The 21,119-nt window shown below is 36.1% G+C and overlaps 1 protein-coding gene across 2 annotated transcripts in view; it reads right to left on the bottom strand.

Moving 5' to 3' along the window:
* Nucleotides 1–21,119, bottom strand: part of DUS2 (dihydrouridine synthase 2) — a 60,795-nt gene that overhangs the window by 23,073 nt on the left and 16,603 nt on the right. Inside the window, exons 8-15 of one of the 2 annotated variants that reach the window (XM_085301070.1) lie at nt 19,440–19,510; nt 18,828–18,914; nt 16,382–16,550; nt 15,271–15,392; nt 12,677–12,820; nt 11,368–11,455; nt 10,658–10,731; nt 8,954–9,444 (exon numbers count right to left, since the gene is read on the bottom strand). In XM_085301070.1, the coding sequence (XP_085157196.1) occupies nt 9,207–9,444; nt 10,658–10,731; nt 11,368–11,455; nt 12,677–12,820; nt 15,271–15,392; nt 16,382–16,550; nt 18,828–18,914; nt 19,440–19,510 (993 nt within the window). In that variant the 3' untranslated portion in view covers nt 8,954–9,206. Of the gene's footprint in view, nt 1–8,953; nt 9,445–10,657; nt 10,732–11,367; nt 11,456–12,676; nt 12,821–15,270; nt 15,393–16,381; nt 16,551–18,827; nt 18,915–19,439; nt 19,511–21,119 lie in introns of those variants that run through there. The other variant, XR_014895341.1, reaches the window with a different exon arrangement.

The raw sequence follows: 21,119 nt of genomic DNA, 5'->3' as shown, positions 1-21,119 counted from the left end.
AATGTTCTCTCTGACCAGGTGATCTGCTGAATTTACAGGCTGGGCTGAGAGGGAAATGGTAAGCCTAATGGTAGTCTAGCAGTGACAGGTGAAGACACAAGATATTTTTTAACAGGATGAGGTTAGCTCTTCCTTTCATGGAAATACATCAGTCCCTTCCGGAAAACCTCCTTTTCTTCTRTATTACCTTCTTTTTTTTATTAAGATATATGAAAAAAATGAACAAGGTGGGAGTGGAGTGTATCTATTTGTCCTCAGTGTATCTGTCTTTGCAAGAAGAAATGAAATGGAAACTCTGTCCACACTGTGAGTTGCCTTTGCTTCTGTAGTACACAAGCACAGGGCATCATTTGAAATAAATGGTGTTTTACACAGCATGTCTATAACAAAAAATGGAAAACCTTTGTACTATCCTCACAACAATTTAAATACTGAATATGAACATTAAGAAAAAGGCTCACCATGACTTTGAAGTCAGAATCTATGGGTAAATGCTGACCGGTACTACTGTGCAGTAAGAAGTCAGTGATTAGTTCTCACTTTTCTTGCTCAACTCAACTCTCCACCCCAGCCTTTCTGCCATTATAAAATATGCACACATCTTGGGTCACACTGCATAGTCTTCACATGTATAGCTTCACCTGTACTGTTAGCAAAATACCACTGATTTTTCAAATTACATTGTAGCATTTCATCTGATGATAAAATAAATGATTAAATTTCTATTAATTTAGTATTCATAATGCTGTATTTATACAGCCTACAGGCTATAATCATTGCAAGTACTAAAACCATTTTCCATGCTCAGGCAGTGCAAAATAAGAAAGCTGGTATAGTAGTAATAAGAGAATGTCACAAGGCAGTAAGACAGTAAACTAGAATTACTACGCTATTGATCTGGCAGGTAGGTATCAGGGTCTAACTGTACAGTGATTTACTTACTTAATCCCGCAGTCTCAATATTTCAGCTCTCCAAAATCCTATCATTCTCATGGCGCAGTGGAGCATTCCCAACTGCCCTTCCCTCACACCCAAAGATCAGAACGCTTAACGTTCAACTAATTTTCAAAAAACCCAAATCAAACCAAACCAAGATAAGCACTGTATGACATACAGGGGAAATAAATATATGCTTTGCTGAAGTGAAACTGTCCCACATTGTTTTTAACACTCTTGAGATCTCATGGGTTTTGTGGTTCATGTAGGTACCTCTCCCCAGACATGTTTACTTGTGCTCTGTCTGGTGTCCAGCATTTGGCTGTATTTCAGCACAGTGGGAAGAAAACAATGATAATAGTTTCAACTTTTTAATTTGTTTGTTGCCTGGAACTTACACAAATAAGTAATTAGAGAATATACACAGATGGCCAAGAAATTTGCTTTAAATCTTGTAATGATTCAGAGAGCTAGTGAAACAGTAAATTACTAAATGGCATTCACGTCTTTGCTACCTGAGAAACTTCAAGAAAATTATAAGTTCCTATATAATTTCCTAAGTATATAAGTCACTGAGAAGCTTCTCAATGAAGTTTGATCAGATACTACTTTTTTTTTTCTCAAAAGGAGAATGTTTTCAATACGTAAAAAAAAAAAAAAAAAAAAAAAAGGTAATAAGGTACTGGCTTTTGTTTCAATACTTTCCTAACTCTGTCTTTTCTTAAGCCTAAGTTTCACATACTGACCAAATGCTAACAATCCTTGCTGACACCTGTACAAAGAATATATGGTGGCAAGTATCCAGGCATGCTAACAGCATCCTAACATTGCATAGGTAATTTTACAAATGGACAAAATGCCTTTAAAGGAAAGGTAAAATGTTTATACGGTTCTAAAACAAGACTTAAAAGTACAGATTGAAGATCTGTACTCAAATCCAGTTCTGTCAGCTCTACCCATCAGAATACCAATCCATGCTCACAATCATAGAAAGATTATAACCTTTTTTTAGTTACAATGACAAAGCAAGCAAAAATTTTTAAAGGCAGTTAAAAAGGAAGCTCATTTCTCATATCAAACACAGTGTCAGGCTGACGTATTAAAAAGTGCATGGAGACTAACAAGGAAAATTAAGTCAAAATAAGTAAAATGTCAAATTTGCACTACAGTGCTTTGCAGACTATCACAAGAGAATATCTATCAGAGAAGAACATTCTAAAAAAGGAAAACAAAGATGCCCCATGATGCCAGGGCAAGAGATAAGTATTTATTTATTTATCTAATAGATACTTAACATGGCAGATTCACATTAACTCCTATGACATAAATATTTTCATTTTGGAGCCAAGTGAACACCACAAATGCCATGTATTTTTTCAGCCTCCTCTCATAAAGACAATGAGTTTAACACTCATTTGAGTAAGGATGATTGGACTAGGCTCCCTCCGGAGCTCATCAATTCTTCTCCTTAACTGACCTAGGCAACTGCTCTGTAACAATACACAAGGCGCTCCTTCCTCACCAAAGGCTTTGCATGTTGCTTTTAATGTTTTTCATCAGCTTTGTCATCAGAGACTCTGAATAAAGGCCTCAAACATGAGCCTCCTGCACTGTGGTACAGATGGAAACTTAAACCTTAAAGGCCATCTCATCAACATATCTTCTGTTTCTGAGTCCCAGTATAAGTAGATCCTAGTTTAATAAGGCAACGGCTCTCTCAAGTATGTACAGCTTATAGGTTTGATTAAAGAGGTAGCGATAAAAAGCTTTTGTGAACGAAAGCTTCTTTCAAGCTAGCACCTGTTTGGGGCCTCTTGCAATCTTGCTAGTTAAAGTCTTTGAAAAGTATGCACTTCTGCAGGTCATAACGGGTAAGTAAAAACTCAACCAAAACAAAAAAGATCTTCCCTGTGCCGCCAGCAACCCAAGGCATTCTTACTCTTTGAATCGGAGAGCAGCTGAGCTGACATGTGGTTCACTTCCCAGCTTTCTAAAATTGCAGTACTAGGGAACTCTTATGATTTTGATATTCAAACTCTGTATTTGTACCGCCAGCATTTAACCTCACATTCCAGGGTGGGGTTGGGCTTGCAGCCTGGGACATTCCAAAAAGCATTCCAACCAGCAAGGCCCTAGAGGTAGTCCCCATAGTGAGTGCATCCTTGTTAAAACACTAGTAAAAATATCTTTGCATTCCCATTCACATTTCTAATAAGCGGAGTATATGAAGGCTGCATGGAGGAGGAGTTACACTGCTCCTTACAAACAGAGATCACACTTTGACAGGTAATGTTATGAACGGTTCCTGTAACATCTATATCAAGAATCAAACACAACTGCTTTGTTGTTTTTTCATTTTAGCCTTGTGACAGAACAGTTGTTCCACCGAATTCCGCAGGATTAATACTGAAACACTTTCACCAAACAAATGCTTAAAATAGAGCATGGCTTTGGTTAGTATTGACCAAGTATCATATTCACACCACATTTAAATGAATTTAAAAAAAGATTTCTGAAGAGTGAGGCTAAATTTCCTCCAAACCAACTGTGGTCTCAGTTGCCACCCTACGCAAGAATGCAGAAGTGCAATGACTGTATTGTTAAATACAGTAGAAGTCGGCATATTTGTACGCAAAAAAATCTGCCACCTTCTGTTCATGAAGGGTACAGCCGAAAACAGAAACAGGAGAAACTGTCACACAGATGAGTCACCGGTATAGTTTGCTGGTTTTAGACCAATGTGCATAGAATAATTTCTAGAAGGAAAGTGCTGTGTTCACCAAATAATTGCTTTAGAACAAGTAGTGGTAAGGGAGTGTACACAGTAAATACAAATTCTCCTAACTGTAGAATTAGTTAGGATGAATTGAATGGCGGAAGTGGTTTAAGTCACATATGAGTTGTAACAGTCGTAAAAGAGGAATAAAGGCATCTTACAGAAAATACCATTAAGCCAAAACATTCACACATGCACACAGAAATATGCTGCAACTTTTCCTTAGTTCTTTTAGACACCAATCAAGGATGTCAAACATATGCTATGCTTTTTGGCCATTTACCAGAATTTATAGCACTTCTATATTTAGCAGCAAATGCTCATTCCAATAGAGTGACTCTTCACTCTCATTTACAGATGCTGTAACTATTTGGACTAGCTATACCCATCCATAATTACAGCATGGATAACCTCATTAAGGTATACAACTACTATAACAAGTTAAGAGGAATAAATGTAAACATTGGTGAAGAGGTAACAATTTAAATAACGATTTGAAAACATGCACTTATTAGGAAACAGAAAYCCCCCCAAAACTTTAAGCACACATTTGATTTAACATAAATACAATACATAYACTTTTCAGTCATGCATTAATATAATACTGTTTCAGCTCATAGAGGAATATATATTCAGTATTATCCAATACTCTCCATCAACCAAACTGAGGCACACACATTCCATGCAGAAGATGATTAATAAAACATCTGCATGCTAGAGTGTTCACACAATCTATACTTGGGCATTTATCTTCAACTGTAGTTCCAAATGAATTTTTTGACAGCAGTACTACAGAAGTCTGCCCATCTTTCCAATGTGAAACCAAACTTTACATATTCTGAACTGCCACTGGAGGCACATATCTCTGTCTATAAACTATACAGGGAACAAAGATGCTCTGAACTGCATTTTAAGTTAAATACTGAAAAGAGACAGCATGAAAAGTTACACAGATTTTTTTTCCAAATTCTAAGCCTCATTAAGGAGGCAAGAAGTGTGCATATTCACATCACATCAGTCAAAGTGTGAGGAGGAAGAAAGAAAGGAATAAATACTGTTACGCAAGCCTTGGCTCCTAAACTGAATGATTCTATACTGTTTCTGAAAAAGGTCCATTTCTGCAGTAGCAAAACTTCTCCTGAGTGGTTTTTCTTTGGGCTTTTCTATGAGCCAAGGCAGAAATTCTATGCTCCCCACAGCTGGCTTATCTAGAATTTGGCCCCAATATTCCACCAATCCATAGTAATTATTGCAATACAAGTGTGCACTATATTTGAGCACCACCACCTTTAATTATTGGGATTTATCCAAACATTCTATTTTAATTTTATATAGACTTCCAGACAAAATTAGGCAACCTAAATTTTAAAACTAACCTTCATAAGAACAAAAGGAATTTTTAAAGGGTAAAGTAGCACCTACTATGAAGATCAGAAAACAGAACRAAAAATAGCAAAACCAGTGGCTATTCTAGGACTGCTTCTTTCTTTGAAAGGATGTTCTTTGGATTTCCATCTCCACAGCTACAGTAAGAGGAATACCGTACAGTAAAAATATGATCAGCTGGCTGTGAATATGGGATACAGATTTGTGGCTGGTTGAAAGCTGTTGGTAAGTACAGCTAAACCACTCTCCAACCACAATTAACTTCAATCCATTCTCATCAGAAAAGTTAATGTTATGGTATGGTTTAATAATATGGCACCTGACCAGGAAACTGATGCTACACCCAGGAAAACAAAGTGGTAGAAGGTATCCAAAGGATGCATTCAATCAGTGATCTAACTAGCCGTCCAAGTTACACTTCTCCCTTAGCTMAGCTCCTCAGTACAGCCCTATTCAGGGATAAATTACATACTGCACTGCTTCATACTGTATACTGATAACTTCTTAATGCAAATGATCAAGGAGCCGACCAGGGGAGATGCACTGCTGGACCTCACATTTACAAGCAAGGAAGAACAAGTCAGGAATATGAAGGTCGGGGCAGCCCTGGCTGAAGCAACCATGAGATAATGGAGTTCAGAATCTTGAGAGGAGGGAGCAAGACAGAAAGCACAATCACAAGCCTGGATTTCAGGATAGCAGAATGGCCTGTTCAGGTATCTGCTTGGAAGAATCCTCTGCAATGTGGTCTTGGAGAGCATAAAGGTCAAGGAGAGCTGGTTGATCTTCAAGGATCACTTCCTGCAAGTTCAATAATGCTTCCATCCCAATAAGCAGGAAATCAGGCAAAGGCCACAGAAGACCTGCACAGATGAACAAGGAGGTCCTGACAAAACTGRAATATAAAAAAGAATACAAAAGGTGGCAGCAGGGTCAGGTAACCTAGGAGGAATACAAAGACACTGGTCAAGCATGCAGGGAAGGTATTCAGAAAAGAAGCCCACCTGGAGTTGAATCTGGCAAGAGACATGACAGTCAGCAAGAAAGGTTTCTACAGATGTATCAGCAGCAAAAGAATGAACAGTGAAAGCATGACCCTACTGCTGAAAAGGGCAGGGGACTTGGTGACAAAGTATATGGAAAAGGCTGTGGTATTCATTGCCTTCACCTCAGTCTTTATCAGTAAGATTTGCCTTCATGAATCCCAGGCCCCTGAGACCAGTGGGAAAGTCCAGAGCAATGAAGACTTACCCATGGTTGAGGAGGATCAGATTAGGAAATACTTAAACAAACTGGACATACATAAGTCCATGGAACCTGATGGGATACATTCAGAAGTGCTGAGGGAGCAGGCCAGTGTCACTGCAAGGCTATTCTCAATTGCCTGTGAAAGGTTGCAGCAATCAGAAGAGGTTTGTGAAGACTGGAAAAAAAAAAACAAATGTCACTCCTATCTTCAAGAAGAGCAAGGAGGAGGATCCAGAGAACTGCAGGCAGGTCAACTTCACCTCAATCCCTGGGAAGGTGATGGAGCAAATCATCCTGGAAACCATTCCAGCAAGTTTGCAGATTACATAAAACTGGGAGGAGTGGTTGAGACACCAGATTGTTGTGCTGCCAGAGGGACTTCAACAGGCTGGAGAAATGAGCAAACAGGAATCTTACGAAGTTCAATGAAGGGAAATGCCAAGGTCTCCACCTGGGAAGGAATAACCCCATGCACCAATACAGCTGGAAGGCAGGCCTGCAGAAAAGGACCTGGGGATCCTAGTAGACAAGCAGTTGACCATGAGCCAGAAACACACCATTGTGTCAAAGAAGGCCAGCAGCCTCCTGGGTTACATTAAGGAAGAACGTTGCCAGCAGGTTGAGGGAGGTGATCCTTCCCCTCTCCTTAGTACTAACGAGATCACACCTGGAGWGCTGCATCCAGCTCTGGACTTCCTAGTAAAACAAAGACAYGGACAAACTGCAGTGAGTCCATCAAAGGGCCACAAAGATGATTACAGGAATGGAGCATATGACCTAGGAGGAGAGGCAGAGAGAGCTCGGATTGTTTAGTCCTGAGAAGAGAAGACTCAGGGCACCTTATCAATGTCCATAAATAGCTGGTGGAAGAGACTAAAGAAGATGGAGCCAGGTTCTTCTCAGTGATAGGAGGCAATGAGCACAAACTGAAACACAATAAATTCTGTTTAATCATGAGAAAAGGCTTTTTTACTGCAAGAGTGATTGAACACTTGATCAGGTTGCCCAGARAGGTTGAGGAGTCACCACCCTCAGAGGTGTACAAAACTGAACACGACGTGGTCCTGGGTAACCCGTTCTAGGTGATTCTGCTTTGAGCACGCAGCACGRACTAGCCAATGTTCAAAGGTCCCTCCCAATCTCCACCCTTCTAAGATTCTACGATATTAGACCTTGCAATCCATWCTCTGCTAACAGAACCTAAAAATTACTTTTTCTTGATTATTCTATGGTGACCCCAAATGGTCCTGACAAAGACAACATATCCAGATASTACTCTCAATAGGGAAGTGGCTACTTCTGAAATTTCTGGTTGATTAACAATACTATAAATTCTTTTGCTGCTTAGGAGGAAAAATTCTAACAGTACAGTTATATCAAACAATTACATTTAACTACATTTACTACAGCCTGCAGAATAAGCAAGAAAAAGTTTTTTCTTCTTAGACTACATAGATTATGAATTAATAATTCATAAATTCAAATAATAACTGGTGATCTAAATAGCTGTCATTTTAAATATGTATACATATCTATCCAGTTTTAAAAGTTAGAGCATCGTCTAGTGGGATATTGCTCTTCCATTACAAAAGAATGGTTTAATGCTGAAACTGTCATTTAAAATAAAGATTCAACGTTTAAATAGGAATATTGATAGATAGGAATATTGATGAACTTCATCCAAATGAATTATACTTTGTATGTTCTTTACACAAAATACTTCAGAGATCATGGCTTGATATCTGTCATTTTATTTTCAAAMCAGAGCTAGTAATTTGAAGATCGTCACCCTGTTGAGGTATACTATGCCATCACTTCAATGAATTTAAATCTCTGAATTTTCTCATAATATATGAAGATTCTCTTTGGGGCATTCAAAACTCTAACTWAAATCAGACAAGCTCAACTAGATTGCCATGAAATCTGACTGGATTTTATCCTCTCTCAGCAGATACTGCCTAGGAAGTTATAATGGTAAAATAAAGAGAACATATCTTTGATTAAGACCACCAATATCACTAACAGCTAAATACTGAGGCAAACTAGCTCACATTTCAAGAACAAATACATAAGGCCTATCTGAGGCCTATTATTGCAAGTAATATAGATGCAGACATTTACTAGAACTTCCACATTCTCAAGAACAAAATTTAACTCAACTGCCTTAATTTAAAATATTCAGGGCTGCCAGGACTGGGTCCAATTTGTTATTAGAAAAAAGTAACTGTAATAGCTAGGACCAAGATTAATTCTGTTCTTGTCATATTTTTGGAGGGTAACATACAGTAAATACTGTGAAAGAAGAAATTTTGTTTTCATGTTTACTATTACTTTTCCAACTTCTCTCTTCAAAACTTGTTTCTGTTGATATATGATTGGTGTAAATAATGCCTACAAGTCATACATGAAAATCATCTGACAAAACTATGTCTACTTAGCTGCTAATATTTCTTGTATGAATTTTCCTGATTAAGTTAAATACATAATTCCAAAGTGAATCCAGCTGCTTATAGATGATGTGTTCAGGCATCTGTTATCAGGATACCACAGACTTTACTAAAAAATAAATAAATAATAAAACCAATGATGAAATTGCTTTGAAAATACTTGATATTAAAAAAATCCCTTTATTATTTGGGATAATCTTCTTAATGTTCTTTAAAATCAAGCTGTTAATTTATCCTGTCTGAAAGGCACCATGGGGATAGTGAGTGGTGAATAGTAAACGTTTCTCATTGGCAGTTTGCCCAACTGGGGAATTTATCTGTCTCTGAGAGAATCCAAATGAAATACGAATAGCAAGATATACAAATGAGAGCTAATTTGTAGCTGCATAGCTCTGCAACCTCTAACTTCCACGCTATCGTGGCATCTCAGGCACATTCGTGTCAGAAGCTTCTTCAATAAAATTAGCCTTTTTATGAGAAGGTTCAGCAAGATCATCTCCATGGTCTCTGTTATTCAAGCGTTCCCGGTCGTCCCTCTTGCGTTTGTTAATCAGGTGGTTTTCTCCCTCACACAATTTCCCCTCTGGGACACCCAGTGTTCTCAGACAGACAATAGCTGCAGCCTGTTCTGCTAGTTTCTTTGACTTGTCCCTGAAGAGCAAGCAGACAGAGCACAGGTAAAAGTAGAAACTGAAGCCTCTACACTGCCAGCAAAATACAATCTATTTTCTGTCTCTGATGCAAAATCATGAAATAAATAGCATTTGTAGTCAGATGACAGCAGAAGAACAAAAGAGGTCAATTCCAGAGATGATTTGAATCTTGCTAGGTGTCAATGTTGATATGTCACTGCTGATAGAAAAAGGGTTTCTGGGAATACTAGGTCAAGTCTTGCGTTTCAAACAGTCTTCATTTCAGTCAGTATGCGTTTGGACCAAGTGGCTGCAATCCTCAGGTAAGTTTACATTTACAAATATGATTACTAAACAAAGCTAACTCAGCTTTGAAGGACCATTTTCTGGAATGACACTCAGGCCCAAATATCTCTGGTAGGAGTACAAGTTCACTGAAGTTGACATAAGCAGCAATAGCTCCACARTAATTACAATTTCATCAATTCCGAGAAGGACTGCAGATTATAAATTTGTGAAATTCAGTGTTTGAAAATGTTTTCTTCTCAAAATTTCTTATCAGCAGAGCTTGAGATCAACTTCCTAATGTCTCTAAAAGTGAGTGCTGGAAACACTAGTATTTGTTGCCTTTATTTATCCTCTTTAAAATGTCCAATGCTGAGCTTTAGCTTTGCAATTTAATCAAGTTCAACTTGGGTGCAAATGCCTGAAGTCAGTGCCAATATTAATTGATGATTGTACAGAATACTGCCATAAAACTTTAGAGCTGCACTACATGTAGCTATTAATTTTGTGATCTCWGAGAAGCCACCTAACAGTCCTCCGCTTCTGCTTCACTGTATATAGACATTTAATCTCTGACTTGTTTTTGAGAATGGATCTGCTGTAGTGGCTGAAGATACGACCTCCTCCACCTCTCCGCTCTGCCTCTGGTTAGTTACTGCACTCTTCAGAGGCACAAAGAAGCAGGGCTACATATCTGATCCCCTCCCACTACAATTTGCAGACTAATGTACTAAATGAATTAAAATTTGTAACTGTTTACTTCATTATGCTAGAGATTAGTCCCTCTTGTCACATTCTGTTTTTCAGAAATTTCCAACACTTTATTCCTCCCAGAGGTAGCTTTATTAAAGTCAACTGGAATAGACTAGAGCATCCTATCATTCTGAGTTTTAAGCAACATTTCAGAAAATTTAGTATAGCTGCAAAAGACATTGAAAATGACTTACCACAGAGTTGATTTGTACTTTTGCTCAGCTACTGTCACTACTGAACAGAATAATCTATCTAGTGGTCTTTGAACCTAGGGATAAGAAAGAATTAAAGGGGAGGGGGAAAGAAATAAAAGACAATCAACCACATAATTTGTGAAACAAACAACATTGGGAAGGTGCCTTGTTACTCATCTTTACACTGCCATCAAATAGCACCTTTAAATTATTGTAATTCAGACTGCAAATTTCATTTTGCAATTTAAGATTAAAAAAAAAAAAAAAAAAAAAGAAGAAACTGTCCAAACTGCAAAGTATATTGATTTGAAAAAAACAACATCCCCACCCAACCAAGCAGCTTCTCTTGTCCTGTCTAGTTCCTGCCTACAGCAGTACTCAGCAACACAGAAAATATTCTGTCTCCAAATTCTTTACTTTATAGAAGAAGAAACTCAGTCATGGACTACTATATAGTGACCTGTCATTAAGGCAACTTCTTTCATACCTAAATCAAAACCAGACTGAAAGTCTAACTTTCACATTTTTATCTTGCAATAAAATAAGCTGCTCTTTTCATACATATGTGTATTACCATTTCTCAAGCAGCTTAACTCAACAGCTATGCCAGACTGGGAAGTTCAATTTCTCACTATTCTGAGTCCTAAAATAACTTAATTTTACAGATAGGGAGAAAAAAGAGGTTTGAGAAAGTTTCTTGCTTGACTCACTGTTTCATAAACAGGCTGTGGGTGCTTCTCTTTCCTACACCACTCCAAGAGATACATTTTTGGTGTAATCTGTGGTGGATATTCTCGCCTAGGAAGAAAAATTAGTGATTAAGAACTCTGCAAAGAGTTTACCTGCTAAACAGATCTATATTAAAACAGGCAGGTCAGTGTCTCAACAAAAGTGCTGCTCATTATATTATTGCTATTACTTATTCTTTATAGTCTAATTTAACAGCTCAGAACATGAGACAACTACTGCTTATTAGATGGTTCAAACAATGCATGTCTGAATAGGCATACCAAATATATGGCAGTAACACAACTAGAGAAGAGGTACTAGAAAGGAGATTCTAACTAAATAAATGGTAAAGAATAGAGACACACTTTGGCACTGTGTATGATAAGCAACAGCACAAGATTAAACTAAAAGAAATTAAAAAGAAAAAATAGAAGTTCCTTTATTAAGAGAAGTAGAGTTACCTAATACTCAAGGGCAGGAAAAGTGGGCATTGATTCAACTACTGAAGTGGAAGTATAGCTCCTTGTAATTGGCAGAAAATAGAAATAGTGCAGAGACACTGCATTCATCATCAGGAAGCCAAGTAATATGCCCTGTAAGTATTACAGCATTATGATTGGATTTAAGGAACATTATATAAAATGCTCTTCTTGAGCTGTTTGATAGAGGTATCAGCAAGGTGGGTACTGCATGGAAAGTAACAGCAATTCTATAGGCTTCAGAGATTATAACCAAAGGTGACTTAAAATAATATTGTATATAATTCCGCAAATTAATTTTTAAGGGATATCTGATGGTGGGGATATATTTAGAGGGCTGCAGATAAGCAGGTATATTATCTGCCTGGAACTGTGTATGATGAAATATGTTCAGAGACAATTTTGATAGAAAAATACAGTGTGGTTTAATTAAATTTCTATGGTGTGGGTTAATTAAATTTCACCAAAAAGAACTGAACTCCATAGCTGCGTTTACATACTCACAATCTTTTATGTACAGATGCTTGAAATGTTTTAAAATCACATAGCATATTTAGTAAAATAACAGAGAACTGAGCAATCTCAGGATGCCTGGCACCAAAGAACTTCTTGTAATATCCAAATAACACAGGAAGAATGATGATGATGCTAACAATTACGGAATGATGTACACAAATAGCTTCAAAAAAATTCACTCAATAAGTACTGTTACTATGTGAACTGGTATTATCCAAGAAGTGTAAGGCATTATCAGACTCTCAGCTTTTATTTATAGTTGTAAGATAGTAAGAAACTAAATTTGTATGCTTACTTGTCAAATCTAACAGCCATTTTTATTATATCTGGATCTTCCGTCTGGTCATCCTCCTCTTGTATCTTAGTTTCTAAAGATGTTTTTTTAGTTGTGAAAATTGTTGTTGTTTCTTCATAGAAGTCAGCCATTTCAAAGACCTCACTATTCAAACAGAATTCCTTTGTATTAGAGATCAGCTTATAAATTTTTGTGTTCTATTATGACAGAGAAAATTGAGTGTAGAAATCAATTTTGTATAAATAGRGTATATTTCTACAGAGAACCACATGGAAGCATGGCTATATTCTCCACAGTGACATTGCATTGTTTCTCCTTTACTGCTTATCTGACATACTTGAGTTACAAGTTGAGAAAGAACGTGCTCATTTCCAGCACTATATATTTTATTTGCAATCTGAAAGTCCAGTCAAAATCCATCAGAAATGCAGGTCTTGCAATGTTCATTCAGGTTATTAACTCACTTAACAACTTGCATGTGGACGAATCGGCAGAGAACTTTTCTGAGTGACCTACTGCTGCATCACCTCCACAAGGGCAATACGAGCAAAAACTAGGAAATAATTACTAAAAAATTACTAACAAAGAGTAAGCCAAAAAGATTGTGAATACAAACAGGGAATAAATTTACTGAGCATTTGGTCCTGTTTCTGATTTTAGTATTTAAAATACTGGAAGCAATAAACACTACCATTACTAGAGCATCCAAATACTTGAAAATCTGTGACCCTTTGATTTCAGAGTATTATTATCAAAGCCCAACATGAGGGATGAAGGAACTAGGATTCGGATCAGAAGCAAGTACCCCAAAATATCTTAAACTTCAGATCCATGGCAGCTGCATCTACCTTGAAAAACTGAGACTATTCATTTTCCATAGATGAGAACAACAATAAAAGCTACAGCACAGGAAACATGTTTGCTTGCTGAATGTTATGGGAGTGCTCGTTGGTATGAGGCCATTCAGTAACAAAATGAATTCTGGGGACATCTCCATCTGGAGATGATGCAAATGGAAAAGCACTGAAGCTGAATAATGCTTTAAGTGATGCTTCCTAGAGAAGACAACACCACTAACTCTGTATTGTGTTATGTAAATTCTTTCATCTGAAATGCAGCAGCCTGTTCTCTTGCATTCTGTATTCAGGTTAAAACCTTGAATGGGTGTAACRTTCTTTTACCACCACAAGGCAGCAGTATTAAGTAAATTTTTTGTCTGAAGATGTATAGACTTGCTTTAAATAACTGAATGTTATTTAGTTATTTGGAAATTAAACAGACTATTTCCAACAGTGGTTAGAAGGCTTTGGGTCTGCTGATTCAAATTTACAAAACTGCTTCCTAAGTTGTTCTTTTTCCCTCTCTCATGCACACACTCTTCTTAGGCCAAATTTCAGAGTGGTATTGCATCATACTAACAAAAACTGATTGTGTTCAATTTTGCAAGCCCCTAAAGAATTGTAGGCATGGTACATAAAATAAAAAAATTACACCAGACCTCCATTCACTGTTATGTCCTCTGGGTCTCTGGGTCTCTTCCAATTTAATGTTTAAAAGCTTGACTCTAAAATTAGAATTTTTTCTTTACTTTACTGAATGAATAGAAAGGTATATTAAGTGGAGAACACCGCCTCTCTTTTGGCCAAGATTTAGTTTAAGGTTTTTGTTTCAATCAATACTACATCTCTTCTAATCAAATTAGAATAGTATCAGCAAAAAATGTAGAACTTACTTTACTAAAAATCATTCAGCTACTTACATTCCAAATTGAAAAGTAACTTGCAAAATGTAAATGTTGTTTATATTCTTGCTTATCGTAATGTAATAACTGTGTAATAATTCAACATGAATATGAGACATGCAAGCTTAGACCTCTATTTGTTCAGTTTGGAGTGGGTTCAAACCTGAATTCCCCTCCATTCTGAGTGAATTCCTTAATCACACGTATATTTTATAGTTTCTCTAAATTTTTCCTTCTTTCTTTTCTTTCTCTCCATTCTAGAAATTTCTTTTTAGATTGCTTTTGAAGTCTAGGATGAAGTCACTCATCAAAGCTAATCTATTTCCCCCAAAAGATTGTTATATTTAGTTAGGATATTTCAGGGTTGAAAAACAACACCAGAAAATTCCCCATCTAAGTATCATACAGCCTACCTTCATACTTTGAGTTCATTTCTATGTACCCATTTAAACAAGCATCTTGTCATAAAAATCCCCGTAACAAAAAACCCACATGCACACAGCAAGTTAAAAAACTCAGAAAACAAATTCTATGCTATTAACCTCCAGAGTGCCACTAGAGAATGCTGAAACTTTTCTTAGAACAACTAAGATAATACAAACGTTGGATCAGCGCCTGTCACTCAATGAAGCAAGCACCACTCAAATTATGCTGAACACACAGACATTTTTCAGAGTTAAAGCTTTAACTCCTGAGCTTGGAGGAAACTTGGGAAAAGTTACATTAACACTCCGCATTTAACAGTATTTTTTGCAACTTTTTCTGAAGGTCTGAAATGCCAGACAGTGYCACAGAGTACTGGTTTTCAGGTTTGATACAGGGTATAATTCTCATTTCTGAAACAGATGCTCACCAGATTTCCTGCATAGACTGTGCAGCATGCAGCTTCTTACCCTGAGTAGTTTCCAACTGTTCTCTTAACATCTGACACAAACAGTATTTTGTATTGGTATAATGATTATCATATCTCACTGCCTGAATGAGAGAGACAAAATACAWAAAAATATACCAAAGGAATGAATATGTAATCATCACATGTTTCTTGATGAATTTCAAATGTATTTTGGAATTGCAAAATCACCTCTGGATTTTTCAAAAACATATTCAAGACCACTCAAGATTGTGAACACAATCTGCTTGTTTAGTACATTTTCAAGAGAAGTAGTTCAATTTATTTGTATTATATATATATATACTTATTTATTATATAAAATTTAATACTTATTTATATACTTACAAAGAAAGAGTTGGCCAAGTCACAGAATTGACTAGTAATGAAGTGCTATTTCAGAAACTAACTAGTTTATGTCTATCCAAACTTCCAAAAACAAATTGAACTGATGTCATGATCAAAGCCACAAAAGACCAATTGATTTCCTATTATTTCATTTAACATATTATATTTTGAATAAGCCAGCAATAATAGCTGATTCAATCAGTGGCACTATAATACTTCAATACAGCATTACGTGACCGACAAATCATTCCCCTTGTTTCCCTGCTGTTAAAAATTCTTGACAAGATCTCAGAGAAGCAATTACTTGCTAAAAATGAATCTAGCAAGATACCAGGTATATAATATCCCTTCACTTTTCTGTTACTTTCACTGACACAGCATCAATAGGATGGCCTATGTCTCAGCTTTGAAAATTCCTACATATTTTTAGATAACCTTGTAAGCCTCCTAAATGTTTCTAAAAAGATAGCTTTAAAAGGCAAGATACCTAAAAAAAGAATGATCAGGAAAAACTGTTTTCCAAATACAGATTTCTGAAAATTGTTTGCTGAACAAGACAAAACAAGGAAAGCGGAGGCAACGTGCAAGATGTGCATCTAATGCAGTATGTTAAAATATCACCAGAGCTTATGCCTTTGAAATTAGCAGGAGTTAAAATACYGTAGTAACATTTCGATTAACATTTCTAAACATCTAAACGTTAAGTAAAATCATCCAATAAACATACATATTTGATGTAATCCTGCATGACTTTCCTCAGGGGGAAAAGACCCTCTTTTCTGAAGATAGATGGGTTCCACATGGCAGCCCGAGCTATCATTACTGATGAGGCATCTGTTGCTTTCTGGAAGGTCTCAATGTCCATATATTCCTTGATGAAGTCATGAGATCCTCCACTGAAAATGAACATCGCTGTTATTATGAAGGAAGTCTTATTTGATATTACTTGTACTTTAACAGAGCCTTGTATTTTCAAATGTGATGTTACATTATTAATGGTGATCCAATCTATTTAGGAGATTAGCTTCCATCTAACCGAATGAATAGGGCTGAGTGTTATTGTCAATGGCTGATTAAAACATTGATTATATATACATTTTTTCATTATCTGCATACTTCACTTAAAAATAGCTCTCTATTTTTAAGAAAAAAGAATATAGCTTGTGTAAAATGAGCCTTTACACCATTTTTGGTGGATTGGCTCCAGAATGAATCACTTCTGTGTTGTTTGAAAATGACACTCTGTAGTTATTTCCAGTGCTATATTGCATGCTAATACTATTGGCACAAGTAATACTGAAAGCAAGTTTAATCTGGATAGCATTATTCCATTTTTGCTCTGGCATTAACGTATGGAGAGTAACTACAGATGAGTCACAAAGCACTTCAAAGTTAAACTAAGTTTGTACTGCCTCTGCTTTCAAGTCAGCAAATAAGGTGCTTTTGTGAGCAAAAAGAACATTTAAAACACATTTTCTTTCTCCCAAAGTTTCCTTTTATAATTCTTTTAAAAAGTAAAATAAAACTAGGACTGCAAGCTTTGACTGTATCTGACTGTAAAATCACTTCCAAATTCAAAAAAAAAGCAAGCTGTATCATTTAAAAATGGTAAGTTACTTTAAAATTGGACATTTAGATCGTAAAGACAGCACAAGAAAACTTCCTGCAGTTCTGAGAGATGAGTGCAGGAGCACAGTACCATTTTAGAGATTACAGTATGAAAATATGAAATCATTTTTTTTCCTTCTTTTTTTTTAAATCTATTTCTATTCTTCATTTTTGTATATTTGCTGACCAAGCTTGAGGTGCAGTGGTTAAAATTCTAAGAAACAACACAAGATTTAGGCAAAAAAGTTACACTGTGGATCAAGTATTATGGATAATACATTTAATAAGCATAACTCCAAGTTGCACTTTTAAATTTCTATAGAGAGGCAAAATCCTACAAAGTAGATTTAAACAATCAATCATATCCTTTCTTTAGAGAGGAACTGCGATTTAGGATTGAAAAAATAGTACTAAAGAGGTCATTTCAGCACACTGAAAGATTTGCAAAGAAGTAAACTGATACACTAATTAGCTAGAAGCAATTTATCAAAAATAAACTTTGCATATTTTTATATTATGATTGCATTCTTCTCCTACATCATGGAAAATATTGTTAGCTTCATCTTTTATCCTGGAAAATAATATATTAATTGCAAGGTATAAACAGTAAATCTCGCTTGATTTTTGAATTTCATGTTGATTATAAATTTATTTTGAAAACTGGAAAGTGGGTACACCCACTTTGAAAAATGGGTGAACAAAGGTTATCAGCATGAAATAAACCTTTTGTCCAGCAGAAAAACAGGTTTTCTAAGATCAAAAACTTTGACTTTCAATGTATTTTCTACACAGMAGTGTGAGGAGGAAGACAGCTCTTAAATTACTGATTCAAGCGTATGGTTTGCTGAGATTCAGCTTTTCCACTGAAATTTGAGATCAGTAAGGAGAAAACTTTATGGACACTGCTTCTCTGGGCAAAAAAATGATTCTTCACCAATAAACTAAATCTAAAGGTGCCGATCAGAAAGATACAGAAAAGATATATTTCAGGACAGTTTCTTGTTTTTCATCGTATCTATTTCCAAAATTGTTCTTTAAAATAAATTGTTTGTGGTTGCATTCTTCTGAGTTCTTTTTTCTACTGTCACAGTTACTGAAGGATCTATCAAGACAAGCAGACAGACTCAGTGGAATCAGACTGGAAACAGTCTGTATGCCTGGAGGCTAAGGAAGTCTTAGCAAAAAGCTTAGGCAACAGTATATGACACTATTTTTGAGCAGTGGCACAGGTGATCTCTAATGTGCAAGTGTCCAAGATACACAGTGGTAGGGTTACCAGTCACTGCACACGGCTTAAAAACACAGAGAATTCTGCTGTTAGATTCAATCAGAAACAACTTGCCTAGGATAGATTGTCACACACACAAAAATTAAGACAAAGTGCTATTTTGTAAGACCAATTACTACTTYCACTTTGATTTGATCTTTATTAACAGATAACATTGCATTTGCCCTACACGACTCTTTCCTGCACTTGTATGTTTTTGCTGTAGTTGGATTTCACAGGCCTGTCTGCTGTAAGGTAAAGGCATCTTGCAATAACCAGCTTAACCAGTCCAACTTACTTTGCTATTACTGGAATGGAGACTGCTTCTGATATGGCTTTGATCACATCACAGTGGACAGGGTGCTGAGGCCTCTCCTCTTTCTTCCTTTCCAAAAAAAAGATAAAGACAGGATCAAAGATTTCATACGGAATTTGTACATATCTAGATCACAGCAGCCATCATTCAGGGATTCTTTTGACATATGTATTTTCCCTCAATTATGTTATATGCTTGATATAATTTTTCTTTTTACAATAGAACTATTTCATATCAAATACATTTTAAAAACTTTGCCATTATAATTCTGTATCCTAGATAAAGCAGTGTTTTTTAGATATGGAAGGTAAAGTTTTACACATCAGACAATTTAGATTGGACTGTGTTACTACCATCTAATGCAAGGTAGATTTATTTTGTCTTTACTGAGACTACAATTTTGGAAAAACAGTAGTACAAAAGTTTAATTCTCTAAATACTGGCCTGATTTTCTAAAACACTGATTTAGCCTGCAGCTGAAATCAGAACCACATGTTAACAGCAGAGCATACTCTAGTCACATCTTACTGTGCTCAGTTTGTCAGCAAACTGTAATAAAAACGTAACAATCTTCCTTTCCTAAAATACATTTACCTTCCATGGACTGCAATGGCAGCAATACCAGTTTTCTCTATTCTCTTTACCAGATTCACAGTATCCTCAACCTAATGGATAAAACAGAATGATGTGTTTTTAGTTCAAAGGAAAACAATAATTACCACATGATCACTGCACAAACAAATGAAAAAAGTCTTTTCCTTCATCAACAGGAATATAATTCCTGTATTTCAACAGTAATTTCCAACATACATACCTCTTCAATATATACTTTAATGAAAGGACTACACAGTATGGCAAAAATAGCATATAAAACTCCAATCGATTTTCCAAACAATTTTCAATACTTTCCCCTAAGAAATCATACGTTAAGAACTTTCTTGAGTCAGGGAGCATARTATTTTCTAGTAGAGTATTTTCCAACAGGTTTTTAGATTGTCTTTTGAAAGTGATAGAAAACACATGATTAGTGTGTACTCTCTAACGCTTATTCCATAAACTGTAATTGAAAAGCACTTTGAATAGATGATTAAGAGGATGCCTTCTGAAGTCAACCTCACATGCAATCATGCATTCATAAATATTCCTCTCAGATATATCTTAAAAAAAGTTTACTAGTGTCTAAAGAATTTGAATGGTCTTCATACATGATCAATTGATCAAAAGATGCAGAGGGAAAGGGAAAGCTCCCAATATTTCTTCAGGAAATAGAATGCTGCTAACAAAAGGCTGAAAGAAATTCTGTACTCTGCAGGACTAGCCTGCTCTATCTAGCTCTGTAGCTTTTGGTAGGGGAAGGAAAAAAACGAAAAAAAAAAAGGCCAAAAGCTAGAGAGTGATCTGTGGCTCATGAGAAAATAGCACATTCAGTCTCTGAAAAATGTAACATCTACCAGCTTGCACGGATAAAGAGATAGAAGCTCACCTGCTGGTCTGATGGAAGGCATGCTATGCAAAAGCAGCTTGAAACAAAAATGAAGAGGCTCTAGGATAGTTGTAGAAAATAGAAAGGTGCCAGTTTTTTGATTAAATGATGTTAGGTAACACTTTGAAAACAAAATGATCTTTTCACACAGTCTTCATTTGATTTTTGAATACTAACTAGTTGCAGTTCATCCACCTACAGAAGTAGTTCATTCACAATCACAGTAACTATGCAGGTAATTAAATACACATTTGCAAAATAATCAGTCRTTAGAAGAGAAGACAAAGCAACTTCTCGAGCTTTAAAAGATATGGAGAGAATTCAGTTGAAAAGAAAATTTGATAAATACAGCAGCTGTAACAAATAAATCTACATATTATTACATTCTCAGTAGCACATTTCAGAAAAATATTGACAATACAAAATATAACCACTTGGGCAAAACAACAGTCCTACCTAAAATTTCATTTAAAAATTGTTTCTCTGATGCAAACTTTTAAGGGGAGTGGGGGGAGGAAGAGCTGTTTTTACTACTCCCAAGTTTTTCCCCCTATTCATAAAAGTATTTTCTTTGCATATAAGAAATATGATGAAAAAAATCACTCTGCTGCACATTCCAAAGAAGTATAGATGAAATGAAGGACTGTAACAACCTTTCCAGAAAAGTCATTCTAAAATTGTGATGAAGATGTTGCTTCTGAGAACAAAAATTACAAAAATCAACAAGTTGACTATGAGCCAGCAATGTGCCCTTGTGGCCAGGAAGGCCAATGGTCTCCTGGGGTGCATTA

This window comes from Rhea americana, unplaced genomic scaffold (assembly GCF_003343005.1).
Source record: "Rhea americana isolate MKP2758 unplaced genomic scaffold, rheAme1 scaffold_172, whole genome shotgun sequence".
In the NCBI taxonomy this organism is placed as follows: domain Eukaryota; kingdom Metazoa; phylum Chordata; class Aves; order Rheiformes; family Rheidae; genus Rhea; species Rhea americana.
This window is presented reverse-complemented; position numbering and strand designations above follow the sequence as displayed.